A 12,905-nucleotide genomic window follows, 5' to 3' on the forward strand; every position below is an offset into this window, starting at 1 on the left:
GATTCTATTAAGGCATCTTCCATAACGTTTGCTGTTAAAGTCTCTCCCCAGCTATTTAAGCTGATTCTCATTTTAGCAAACGGGGATAATACTCAACAGAGTAAAGTACAGCAAAATATTCTGGACTGAAAAGTACAACATACAAAATATTCAGTGTACTCTCAAGGCAAAAGGCACAGAAAGTGCCAGGACTACCAAAATACCCGTTTTGAGCCTCTGCAGAAATTTGACTGGATTTCTAAGTGTTCATAGCAAGGATATCACACAGATTCCCAATTTTCACTTTTTCTATTCAACTGTGAGTACTGTGAAATTTGACCCTTGCTGTGGTCACCTCAGCATCAGACCACACAAAAACACAGCTCAAGCAAAATTACTTGAAAGAGTAATTTATGTTCACCAATTATTAGAAGTTTAAGCCACATTTCTGGAAGACGAACCACTCATTTCATGCAAACATCACCTCTGAATTCTACCTTTGTTCCCCAGTCTCTGATTTAAGATAGACTAATTAGTGCATTTTCCAAGCATGGCATCTCCACTGTATAAATACAAAGCATTTGGTTATTTTAGAAGTTTAAAGGAAAAAAATAAAGCCTAATACATAGAATATTCCCAACGTGTCTTTGGCTTCTATAAGAACTCTACAGTACGTTGGTCAAAACAGTAACCTACATGTGGTTTTCCAGAAGGTGAAGAGTATTATGAAGAGTTGTCATGGCCTGTATCACAATTGTTTCCATCAACATATTGCAGAGAAATAGAAAATGATGAGATTCATTCATTAAGCCTTTGTTTAGATGAGAAAATAACTTTACTTGCAAGTCTGCCTTATCAACTGCTTATTTAAAGATCTGGCAAATCTCAAATTGGCTGTTACAGAATTACAGGGTTTGATCGACTATAAACTGCTGTAGCAGATAAATATGTACAGCAAGCCAAAAAAAACTAAAACAAAAACAAAAACCTCCACAAAACTGAAAAAGGCCTAATAAATAAGCAGCCACAATTACCTTTTCTTTTAAAAACATAAATCTTGCAGTGGTTATTGCTAAAGATTTGAGTACTTTGAACATGGTAATAAATACACTACAGATCATCATTTCAGCTGCAATTCTAAACAGTAAAAAGGTTGTCCTGGTCACAGATGAACTATCCTTATTCTTTTCCAGTTCTTCAGCCTAATCACCTCATAGGTTAGGACAGAATGCAGAAGTATTCACTACAGCAAAGACACCAAACAAAATTTCTAACCTCAGATACCTTACAGCTAAATCCATCTTTAGTTACTAAAATAAACAATTGGACTTACCAATAGATTGGTCACTTGTATTATCTCTCCATAAAAATCTGAGTATTTAAGCTACTCTGTAGTCTCTCTCTTTGGTTCCCAGGAGACTGCCTATTAACTTCTACTTTCAGGGCAATGTTTTCCATATCATAGGCTGAGGAGCCAGAAATACATCAACCTAATTTTGTCCAGTTGTAGTCTTTTTGGAAGGCTAAAGAGACCCAATAAAAAAGTAGTATTTGTACCATTTGCTTTAAATAGCTAATGTACCACATTCACTCCTGAGAAACAGCACAAACATAAGTATTCATCAGGTTACTATTCTATATTGAGCTATATCCACACTCAGTTAATGAAACGGGTCATATACGGTACCAACCGCTCCCAAGGTTTTGCAGAGTTATGTTTATGAAAGGTTAACAGCAGGCACTAATACAAGTATCATGACTCTTTTCAGGCAGTAGGTGAAACCTTGAAGAAAAAGTGGCTCTGTCTTCAAAAAAGTGACCTGACCTTTGCTTTGGTGGGTTTTTTACTCTGCAAGAAATAAAAAGCACTGCATGCTTTCCAATGCATCCTTTCTACCTGATAACTGTTTTGGTCTATCACTCAGCACAAAAGGACTAAGTGTTATAAAAATCAAGTAGCATGGTAATAGTGCTAAAGATAGCTCCACATGGCATTCAGTAACGGAGCTTCATAGACCTGAAATGCATCATATGAGTCATGTACAGAGTAAATACGTAATTGGCCAAGAACCTTTGATATGCTTAGTAATAAGAAATAATTTTCATTGATTTAAGTATATTTAAATTAAATTTACCATGACCTTGCAGTTCTTTGGATATCAAAGGCACCACTAATCCAGCATGCTTATAACTTACTACACTTCTGCTCTGTGAATTTCTTGCAGCATGCAAAGAACTCTCTTTAGGGTAACAGGTTGCGCAAGCAAGGAAACCTATTAAGGATCTGTCAATTAATAAAATCTCTTCTAAAAAACACTTCAGTATGTTAAGTTTTTACATGCAATAGATGAAATGTTTCTGATACACCATACAGTTCAGTATAAAGAAGATGTTATGTTTGTGTTGTTTTGTTTTTTTTTTTTCTTTTATATTGGACACTGAATACTTTGCTAGAGGAAGAAGTTCTGTTATATGTTATGGTAGTAAAGAACCCCTTCTGTTAATAGAGATAAGCATTTAAATATATTCAAGCATAGTAGAAAATGCTGCTTTTATGGAGTCAGATCCTGCAGTCTTCGCATAGCTAAAACCTCTACTGAAATCAATGGGAGCTTTACAGGTACAACAGTGAGGATGTGCCTGGGGTCACCAGCATAGCACGGTTCTGCTGCTATGCTCAATGCATGATCAGGCATCCTCTGCCACTTCAAGAGTAATAGAAATGAAAATGCAGATTCTTAGGCAAATTCAAGAAGATAAATACCCTTTTAAAGCAAAGAGTTCAGCTACCAAGCGTGTGGCAGATAACATCAAGGCATTTTGTGCTTGGTTAAAATATTAAATTAGATGTGAATATATGTTTTTGACTCTTTTGAATCAAAAGAATGTATCTGAAGTGCATTTTAAGAAAAGTTTCTAATAAATTACATCAAGTTCAATGATTTTTTGGAAGATGCATAGCATTATGACAGCAGAATTTGGCTCCATACATTGTTAGCAAAAACACAGAGTTTATATCATGTAAGCTGCTTTTTAAAATATCGCTAGAGTTATTAAAAGCTTTGGGCCCAGCCCTATACGTTACTTCCAAATTTAAGTGAGAGTTTGCCTCAGTGAAACACATAGATCTGCACCTTATTTGCAGCATCAGCCTTACCCAATGTTTTAGTGGTAAACAGGTGTTCTGTGGTAACCAAAATTAAATCGAGGAGCTGATCACACAGCTCTTAGTCATTCGGACACCCTACCCTGTAAAACATCCCAATCCTTCAGATTGGCCTGGATTACTCTGGCCAGCCTGGCTGCAGCAAGGCAGCAGGAAATACTTCTGTTGACTTCACTGGGGCAACTCTAACAAATAACAAGACTATGGCTAGACACCACGATGCTAACTTAGAGGCTCACTACTGATTTATTGTTCTTTTTGAACAGTGTTTGTGCGTTCCACGTCGACCCAGACCTTGCCTCCTGCAGTACGCGCCGTCTCGTGTCGCGTTGCGCGGGCGCCGCTCGGGCTGCTGCTGACTCGCCCTTGTTGGTTTCCCTGTTGTAGGGGAAAGGCTCTAGGGCGGCAGATAAGGCTGTTGCCATGGTGATGAAGGAGATTCCGAGGGATGAGGCTGCAGAGGAAAAGCCCCTCCTCACTATGGCGTCACAGGTGGGCGCAGCGCGGGGCTCAGAGCACGCGGCCCCGGCCGGCAGAGTGGGGATGTGCATTGCGGCAGTGTGGGGGAGCTGCTCGGGGTCAATAGCTTGGGGTTGAGATGTTCTCACGTGAAAGTTAAACAAAAACATTTTTTTCCCCATTAGATAAAAAGATTCTTAGAAATTTCAGCCACATACCAGCAAGTTGCCTAAACCTGATTCAAAATACCTATTTATAAAGCCAGCAATCACGCAACCTATACTTGTTTCATATTCAGCACATACAGAGGAAGACTCACTCCGTAGTAGTATTTGAAATATTTCAGATGTCATCCCTAGGCTCCCAGTGGTCCAAGGCAGATTATTTGCTCTGTACATCCTGCTTCCATTCCCACAAGCCCAGTCGCTGGAAAGACATAACTTCAGTGCACAGAGCCCCACGTGTTAAGGTGCCAGCAAGCACCAGGAGGACCCCTCACCTGATGGAAGTCAGTGGCTGCAACAGTGCCACACAGCACAGCACTTCCATCTCACTCCAGCAGTGATTCCATTCCCTCGTGGTGTTCACATCCATGAATGTGCTGAACACCCAACTCTGCTTCTGCTCTAACTCTGATGTCTCTGAACTGACAGCCCAAAGAAAAAGGATGCTCTCTTTAGTCTGCCATTTCTAATTTTGCCCTTAATTGTTGATGAACAATTAGAAACTAATACAGAATGCTGCCCCTTCCTTCATAAGTGCAAAATTTTCATTTGCTTAAACAATGTTTAACGTTGAATGTTTATGCACCATTTGTACCAGTTGTCTGTCAGTCTGCTCAGCAATTGTGTGATACATTTATGAGTGAAATGTATGTCTGTTAGTGTAATTTCTTCCACTAAATGCAAATTCCAACTTCCCTGCTATGCACCAAAGGGGTGCAGAAGCCAAAAGGAAGCAGAATCAAGTGAAAAAGTGAGTATTTTCCATAGCCATCTCTGCATCATGTACATGTGATGTACAGCTCCATGACCATGTCGCATACATCATTTATACCCTAACTGTCTGGATGTCGTGTTATTTTGAGATGCTGTCTCCTTAGTGTGCCTGTGTAAACCTCTTGTTCAGACCATTCATTCAGAGTTACACACTGGTATGTTGTGGAACAAATTTAACCATTACCATTAGTGTTCATCTGGGCTCTCCACATGATGAAACAGATATGGTTGCCACACACAGTGGGAAATGTGCAAGTTCCAAATTGGCTGCAAACAGAATTCCCAAGCCAGACTAAACTAGGTCATGAAAATAAGGCCTGGTATTTCCAAAGTGATCAACACCACTAAACCCAGTAGGGTGTGTGTGTAGATATATTTCTCTATCAGGAATTTCATTACATATTGTCCTGCCTCATCTCTCAGAGTACAGCTAGCTAAGCAACAAAATCTGTAAGCAGAACGCCAGGATTGAGCCCAGATAGAAGAGTATTTGCTTTTAGAAAAGTAGATTCCCCAAAATCTTTAATGAATAGAGTACTAATCATGTCTAACTATAAAAGCAGACTACCAAAGAAGCAGAGGGGGAATCTCAGACACAAAGAGGAGATGCCAAATCCTTGTTTTAACTGATAAATAGTGATAATATAGAGAAGTCCCTGAAGTCTTATGTTTTCCTCTCTTCCTCTAAAAAAGATTAAAACCATATCCAACAGAGAACAATTCAGGTACACGCTCACATTTTATTAGCTCCTACCTAAGCCCTGTTTGTAAAATAACCTTATTTGTTGACGACTACTCAGCACGAATAAAATTTTGACAAAGTTTCCAGCTCGGAATTTATTTTATATCAGATCTCAAGGCAAATCTTCAAATAAACTGAGAAAGTACGACAGATTCCTGGGGGGCTGTTCTGATATACGGCAACAAGGAATGTGAACAATCATTCCAGCATTAATGAATCTACTACAGTAAGCAGAGGGGTATTCTTGGTAATTGAATATGCCTTTCAGCACCTATTTTCTGTGATTCTATCCCAATTATTTTCAGTGAAAGTCACTTTATTGGTAAGAAAAGGCATTCAGTAGTTGCCAGAGTTAATACTTTCAAGCATCAAGAGAGAGCTTTCTACACTAATGGGATTTTGTACAATGTAACTCCATAGTAAGTCGCTGTCTCTCTTTATCTTTTAAAGATAATTCAGAAGAGACTGGAACAAATGAAAAGAGGCACTTTTGGTATGAATAAATCTAGACAAAAGTGAAAGCAAGTTTGTGGAAAGTTCAGAAAGTAATGGAAAGTTAAGCTGTGAACAAACATACTGCTAACCAAAGCTAGGACAGAAATTATCTTATGCATAATTTTCTCATTTATAAGACATACATAAGAAAATTGTGCATAGAAGCTTGATTTCAATTCTCAAATGTTTTTGTTTAACCTCTCCACAACATTTTAGGCAGGAGGAAAAAAGCACGCTTAAAAATTATTTCCTAATAACTTTCTAATGAGAAGTTTAAACTTTAATAGTCCCAGGCATCAAAGTTTGATGGTACAGTCACTATGAATTCCCCATTTGCCACAGGTCAGTGAGCTTCAAAGGAGCTGATTCAATAAAGTACTTTGATCCACACTTAAACTTCAAAATACGATAAACTGCTTTATTGAACAGTAAAAAGAGCATGATATAATGCACTGCCAGCCTGATTTTAAACAAATTTCAAAGTGTCATGAGTTATTTGTTCCATATTCATCACACCTAATTCAGATTCTTCAACAGAACTCAAATTGGAAAGCTACTGGTAGTAGGAGCCCTTTTAAGGTGATAGAAGGAAATAAGACCTGCAGAAGGAGATTCATGTCCAAGATGATCCTGGGGCAGATACGCTGTTATTAAACAGCAGACTGGGAGTCCACGAAAAATTCTCCAACAGGAAAAAGAAATGCCAATTCTGTACTGAAAGCTATCCCAACTTCTGTTTATTACTGAAAAAAAGGGAGAATCATAGAGTCACCAAGGTTGGAGAAGACTTCCAAGACCATCCAGTCCAACTGCCCACCTACCAGCAATTCACTAAACCACATCTCTTAGTACAACATCTAAATGTTTCTTGAAGACCTCCACCACCTCCCTGGGCAGCCCATGGCAGTGCCAAACAACTCTTTCAGAGAAGGAACTTGTAGGAGAGAAGAACTGTCTGCTTACTGCACAGACATTGCTCAGAATAAAACCTTGGTATTGACCACTTATAATTTAAGAAGTTAACGTACAGAATGCTTCATTTTAGAATTTGAACTGAAAAGTTTAAAGATCTGAAGTTGCATTATTAGAATAAAACATGCTGAAGTTCAGTGTGCCCCATGAAAAGTGAAGGCTACGACTCAAGCATTCCATAGGGAGATCTTTCATTAATACAGGCCTATTAATTACATTAGAAACTTAAGGTTCTTTTTAAATTTTGTTTATTCTTAGAATCAACATAATTGTTCTTCCATATTAGAAGGGATATTTTCTGAAAGTGAACTTCACCTCCATGCCATTGCACCTTTTCTTATAACTAAAGATACTCAAATATTTCCAGTACCTACATTCTAGTTGTTTGTGTTTTCTTGTTGTGTTTGGCTGCTTTCTTGTTTGTTTTCCTTAAATCTAATATATAAACTGACAAATTTTATAGAGGATACAGAATAGAGATACATAAATCGCTCTGTTGTTAGTAAATTGAGGCATGTATCAAGAAGTACATATATTATATGAAATTGCGTAACAGTTTTCCATATAGAGCTTAACAGTCCTATCTGCTCAGAATCAATCACATTTATTCTAAGCCTCTTAGCATTAGACTTGCACTGAATGACAGTAAATGTTTCCTAAATAACATCAGAAGGGAAGGGAAGGGAGTTGAAGTGAACATAATGAATTTCTCTTCAACATTTCTCAAGTAGAAGTAACTTCATTTTAAGTAATTCATATACATTAGTGTAAAAAAAAAAAATCCCAATTTTAGGAAATTTCAAGAATTAACTCTGGACAACAATAATTCCTATCTGCCTTCTGAGAACAGTGGCAATTTCTTCAGTGATTTCAGGGGGACTTGATCTGTAATCATATTTCTGTATTCTTTTTACAGGATTAAAGATAAACTAATTAGCAGTGTTTTCCATACATCTCAAACCAGTCTCGATTAATCTATTATTAATAATAATATAAGCACAATAAAGTACAAAGCATGTAAATGCACGCTTAGCAGTACAAATATTAATTAAATCTTTACCTCCAAGTTAAACATTGCTTAACACTTTGCTTCTAGGGCAGTATGTATAATTTCAGTGGAAATATTCTCATGAGCATAGTAAAGAAAGTTGCCTTGACAATATGCTTAAGAGTCATAAATTGGCTGCTTGCCTGAAGTTATCCAAGTTTCTCTGTCACAAATTAAATACATTTTTCCATGAAATAAGTTTTACCATGGGAATTTGTAGTGTAATTTTTTCATAGAACAAAGTTTATTACACTGTTTAGTACTTTAAAGTGTGCTACAATTCCATAAGCACAGAAAACTGGACAAAATTGTTTGTAAATAATGCATTATGCTCATTTAGCCTTGCTTTTTCATATCAGTTTTTATGAATAGGAATTAATTTTCATAAATTTGTTGATTTTTAATGAATACTGTGAGTAAAAATATACCATCCTTTTAAAGAATTGCAAACCACATACTTACAAGTATTCTGTATGCAATTAATTTGTTATTTGGGCAATGAAATTGTTATATTGCACTGAAAGTCCAAAAAAGTCACAAGCACCTTTCAAGCTGCAAGCATTTCAGTTTGCAAATAAAACCATTTCAAAGCAAATACATGCCATACATACATGGCATATGGACAGCCATGACACGTGGGCAACCAGGATAACTTAGGAGGAAATGAGGATTCGATTCCTACGCCTGCCCATGGTAATGCATACAGAAACATGGATTTTACGTATGCTACAGAATGCTACAGGAAGGAAAAAGAAATTGGTGTGATTTTAAAATAATTACAGCCTGTATTCAGCGATAAAGCATGGGTAGAGTAACTGATGAATCTGTTTTAGACATGGGTCAAGTACTAAAGTAGACACAGGTCATTCTCAACACAGTTGAAGATCAGTAAGAATAGCATGATCTTTATGAAAGCAACACACAATAAGCGTGTATTTTTGATGCTGTTAACTCTCCAAGTTGCTAATGTCATGAAAATCTAGTCTTAAAAAAGCAGGTGTACATCTTCCATCTAACCTGACATTTGATAATGTTTCCTACTCAGAACAGTACACAAAGCTGAATGTAATCCACAAAAGCTCCCAAATTTATCTGTGGATCACCGGTGATTCACAGAGAATTAGCACAGACAGCTCAGTTCAATATGCTAGCAGGCGTCTTTTCTGTCAGCTAAGGAAAAAAACATTACATAATTTCCTACTATTCTGCAAGCAGTCGTTGTCTCAAGAATGCTGCAAGGGTACATAATACCTGCATTATTAATGAAACAGGACTTCTCTAGTTTGTCATTTCTTTAAAAAGCACTCACAAAGTCAGACCACTTCTTTAGCTGGAGTTGTCACACAAAGAAATCCCAATAAGTGACACAAGAAGTAGAACTGATAGATCCTATTTGCCCCCTGTAGGTACTGTCATAGCACTTCTGTGCCTCTCCATGCCTCCCTCAGAACAGGTTTATCTCTTGAGGGGCTTTCTCAACAGAATGCTTTGGGATTCCATAGCCTGCCCATTCTGGACGAGTTTCACTTATTCAGTTGAAAAGTCCAATCTGTTAATCCCTCAGTTAACCAGCAGGTCATTTTAGGAGTACAGACTAGATATTACCATAAACTAGTATCAACAGAAAACATTTTAAAGGAATATTTTGCAATTTGTTTTTTTGAGCATCTGTGTTATTTCAAGAGTCTCTAAGCATCTGTGACAATTAGTTAATTTTGTCTTTGACCACACCTGTAGAGTGGCTCTCCACTGGGAAGAACTGGGGTATTGGAAAGGGGCGAGGCCAAAATATAAATCACATGGTGACACCACAAAGACAGTGCGTAAGTGAGGGTACACCAAATCTTCCACACTCAGGAAATGGAGATGCACCTCTTTCAGCAAACAACTTCCCTTACCTTTAAAGTACACAAAGCATATCATTTTTAATGCAACAGACTTATAGTAATTAACATTTTTATATGTGTAGGAAAGGCCAAACTGTCAGTCACAATCAAAACACGAAAACCACATCTGTTATCCCTTTCCCCCATGGCTCTAATCCAGCAAAGCAGTAAAGTGCATGCTTAACCTTGAGCTTGGTAGGACATGTGTTAAGTGGCTTGCTGGAGTGAGCCCAAAAAAAACAGGAGCCAGATACAATTCCCAAATTTGGCAAGTGGTCCCTTTTAGTTTTCTTATCCAGACAAAGATCAGAGGGAAAAAGATTGGGAATTGCGAGATATTTAGTCCTACACTGCAGCTACACAACATAATCTGTCTAGGTCAGCACTGACAAACACAGACGTGCTACTGTGACACAGCAATCACAGCAGGAGTTCTCACCAATCAGTACATCTGTTGTTTCTGAAGATGCAACATAAACACATTATCATTTATTGATTTAGATATCAACCGTGACCTTTAAACAACACTGCTTTCCTGTGAATTTAAATATCCAATATGGTGTCTATAGAAATCCTTCCACAGCTTCTCAGTCTTCACACAAGCTCTGGGTCAGTCTGGGGCATTAAGCCCCAGGGAATTTCTGGGCTTCTGTGATTTCAGTAAGATATTGTCACCTCTGATTCATAAGCCACCACACACACTTCCTACTACTTAGCAACAGAGTACCAGTTATCACCTGCCGAACAAGACTAGTCTTCAGAGAAGCAACAACATCAAACTGCTATTTGCTGGAGGGCAAAACTAGCTTGTTTCCATTTAGAGCTACCCACAATTCATGTTAGGTAGAAGTCAGTTATGCTGTATGCCATGTATATTGATCTGTTCCTGTGAAAACCAAATATTTGGCTGAAATGTCAGTTTTGCTGGGACATAAATTCACACTAGAATGACAGAGAAAAGATTAGCACGACCCTGGCACAAGGATAATGCAAGAAGTCGAGCACTTATCACACTTACTGTATGATTGTGAATAAAACTGTGGCTGGGAGTGGTGTAATTTTTCCCTGTGAAATACTTACGGACATGCTAGAAAAGCGGGGGAAGAAAAGTACAGTTCATGCAAATTCAACTTCTAGCGTGAGACTCCTGGTTTTGTCAGGATGTCTTTTTCAAGCCTCCCTCTGAGAAAAAGGGAAGGAATTCCACTACTTTTCCTGCCAAGATCATTAGATCCATAGATACAGAACTTCAATTTATGCTTCAGTAAACAACCACCTCAAATTCTAGAACTGGTTTCAGCTTACCAATACTTAGAAATATCTAGTTAACGGAAATGAATCCACAGAAATTGCTTGCTTCCCCTTAACTTAGTGATCACCACTAAAGATCATGGTGTGCTAAATACATAAAGAGAATTTTCATGAGCATTATCAAGAAATTGTTGCTATATATATATATATAAATATATACTAGAAATTATTAGCGATTGAAGTCTGATGATGCCTCTGGTTAGGTTAAAACCTAAAACAACAGTATAGCACCAAAACTACTACATCTAGTTCACCTGTCTACCTAGTCTCACTCAAGTAACAGACAAGTTTCTCTCAGATTAAAGTTCCAAAACACAACTTCTCCTATAGAAATTCCAAATTAAAAGATTCCTGCTTTCTCATATACTGACCATTCATTACTATCTCCTGAGATTTTTAAGTCAGATCATTCCACTGGTCCATTCCACAGCTCCAACCACACTCCCAAGACACTGAGTGGGCAGAAGAATGGCAAAAGCCATCAATACTTGCTATCAGATCCCTTGCTCAACTGCACAGGGACATATCCAGTTGTAGTTTGGGGCTTCCTAAATTTATTCCTTGAGCAATTCAAGTGACAAAATTGGTAAAATCCTGTTCAAGTAACCTGTGTAGGTAATTAGAGCTCAGTTTTAGGTGCCTGTTGAAACAGTCCTACTAAATTAAGCTCCATACAGAATGGGCAGGAAAGCCAAGAGCCCTCGAAAGCCCCCTGAGGGAGGGCCTAAATTAGGCAGACAGTGCTCCCTCTGGAGTTGCTTTTCAAGTCATCTATCTCTCCCTGTTGGACGTAGAGGGAACGTGGGCATTTAATTTAAGAGAACTAGTTCACCATGTGCTCAAAACATAGGTGCTAATTAGTTACCTCTGCCTGGCTGGAACCCCACAACTTAGCTCCTTTATCTTAAAGACTGGCATTACGTTATCCTCTATTGATACTAATGAAAAAAAAGAAAGAAAGAAACAAAACAGCATTTATGGCGTATTGCAAACAGACAAACATCAGAAACATAGAAAGAGAGGATTTAAAAACAGTACATCATGACCATAATACCTTACTGACAGCCTGAGCATGTTCCACTCCTCAGTGCGGTGCAAGCAGAGTGCTCCAGGAAGCGAGAGCAGGCAGAGCACCTGCAACCACAAGCAGGGCAGGCTGCACAGCTGAACATCAGCTGTAAATGTAACAGGAGACATGGAGTTGGTTCCCGCAGCTGACCCCTGAGTACCAGGTGTGCTCAGCTGCTCTGTGAAAACCTTTCACAGCCCCATTTCATGGCACAGACCCACTTCCTCCCAAACCCAGCTTTTTTTCTTTTTCTTTTCGTTTTTTTTTTTTAATTTTTTTGGGTTTTTTTGGCTACCGTCTAGGAATGTCATAAATTTGTTTCCACAACATAAACTGTAAACTGAGAGCAAAACAAAACCAAAGCCTCCACAGCTGCTGTACCATACAATTTCACCTTTTCTCCTGCAGAATGTATTACAACACCACCACCATTAGCACCATGAAATGCATCTGCATTAAGACCACACACCAGAGGACCCAGGGACAGAAAATAAAGAAGTTTTCACAGGAGACCAAGCTGTCACCATAGCAGCAGCTGGATGCAGGCTGTGCCCACACAGGCCCACAAGGCAGCACCTCTGAGAATAAAACTTACCAAGCATGGAGCACCTTTACAAGGGGTGAAAATACAGCACAGGACTGTTAAGGGATGAATATAGGGCAGAAGAGGAGTTGGACAAGCAATTGGTAAAAGCTGAGACCAGGCTGCATATTTGCTAGAGAGAAGAAGAAAAGTCCCCTCATGGTTACATGCCTTTTCAGTGGGGCTACCACTTCCCC

At 38.5% G+C, this 12,905-nt stretch overlaps 1 protein-coding gene, 1 long non-coding RNA gene and 1 other non-coding gene across 3 annotated transcripts in view; 2 read left to right on the top strand and 1 right to left on the bottom strand.

Moving 5' to 3' along the window:
- The window catches only part of PEX5L (peroxisomal biogenesis factor 5 like), a 96,860-nt gene that overhangs the window by 52,243 nt on the left and 31,712 nt on the right, over positions 1–12,905 (top strand). Inside the window, exons 2-3 of the mRNA XM_085233407.1 lie at positions 1,749–1,814; positions 3,533–3,637. Of these exons, the coding sequence (XP_085089533.1) occupies positions 1,749–1,814; positions 3,533–3,637 (171 nt within the window). The remainder of the gene's footprint in view (positions 1–1,748; positions 1,815–3,532; positions 3,638–12,905) is intronic.
- Positions 1–12,905, bottom strand: part of LOC116217059 (uncharacterized) — a 68,656-nt gene that overhangs the window by 30,043 nt on the left and 25,708 nt on the right. The gene's annotated exons all lie outside the window — the stretch shown is intronic.
- On the top strand, positions 10,660–10,764 carry LOC116217072 (U6 spliceosomal RNA). The gene has a single exon (XR_004160999.1). It is a non-coding gene; the product is annotated as a U6 spliceosomal RNA (small nuclear RNA).

This window comes from Meleagris gallopavo, chromosome 11, assembly GCF_905368555.1.
Source record: "Meleagris gallopavo chromosome 11, MGAL_WU_HG_1.1, whole genome shotgun sequence".
Classification (NCBI taxonomy): Eukaryota; Metazoa; Chordata; class Aves; order Galliformes; family Phasianidae; genus Meleagris; species Meleagris gallopavo.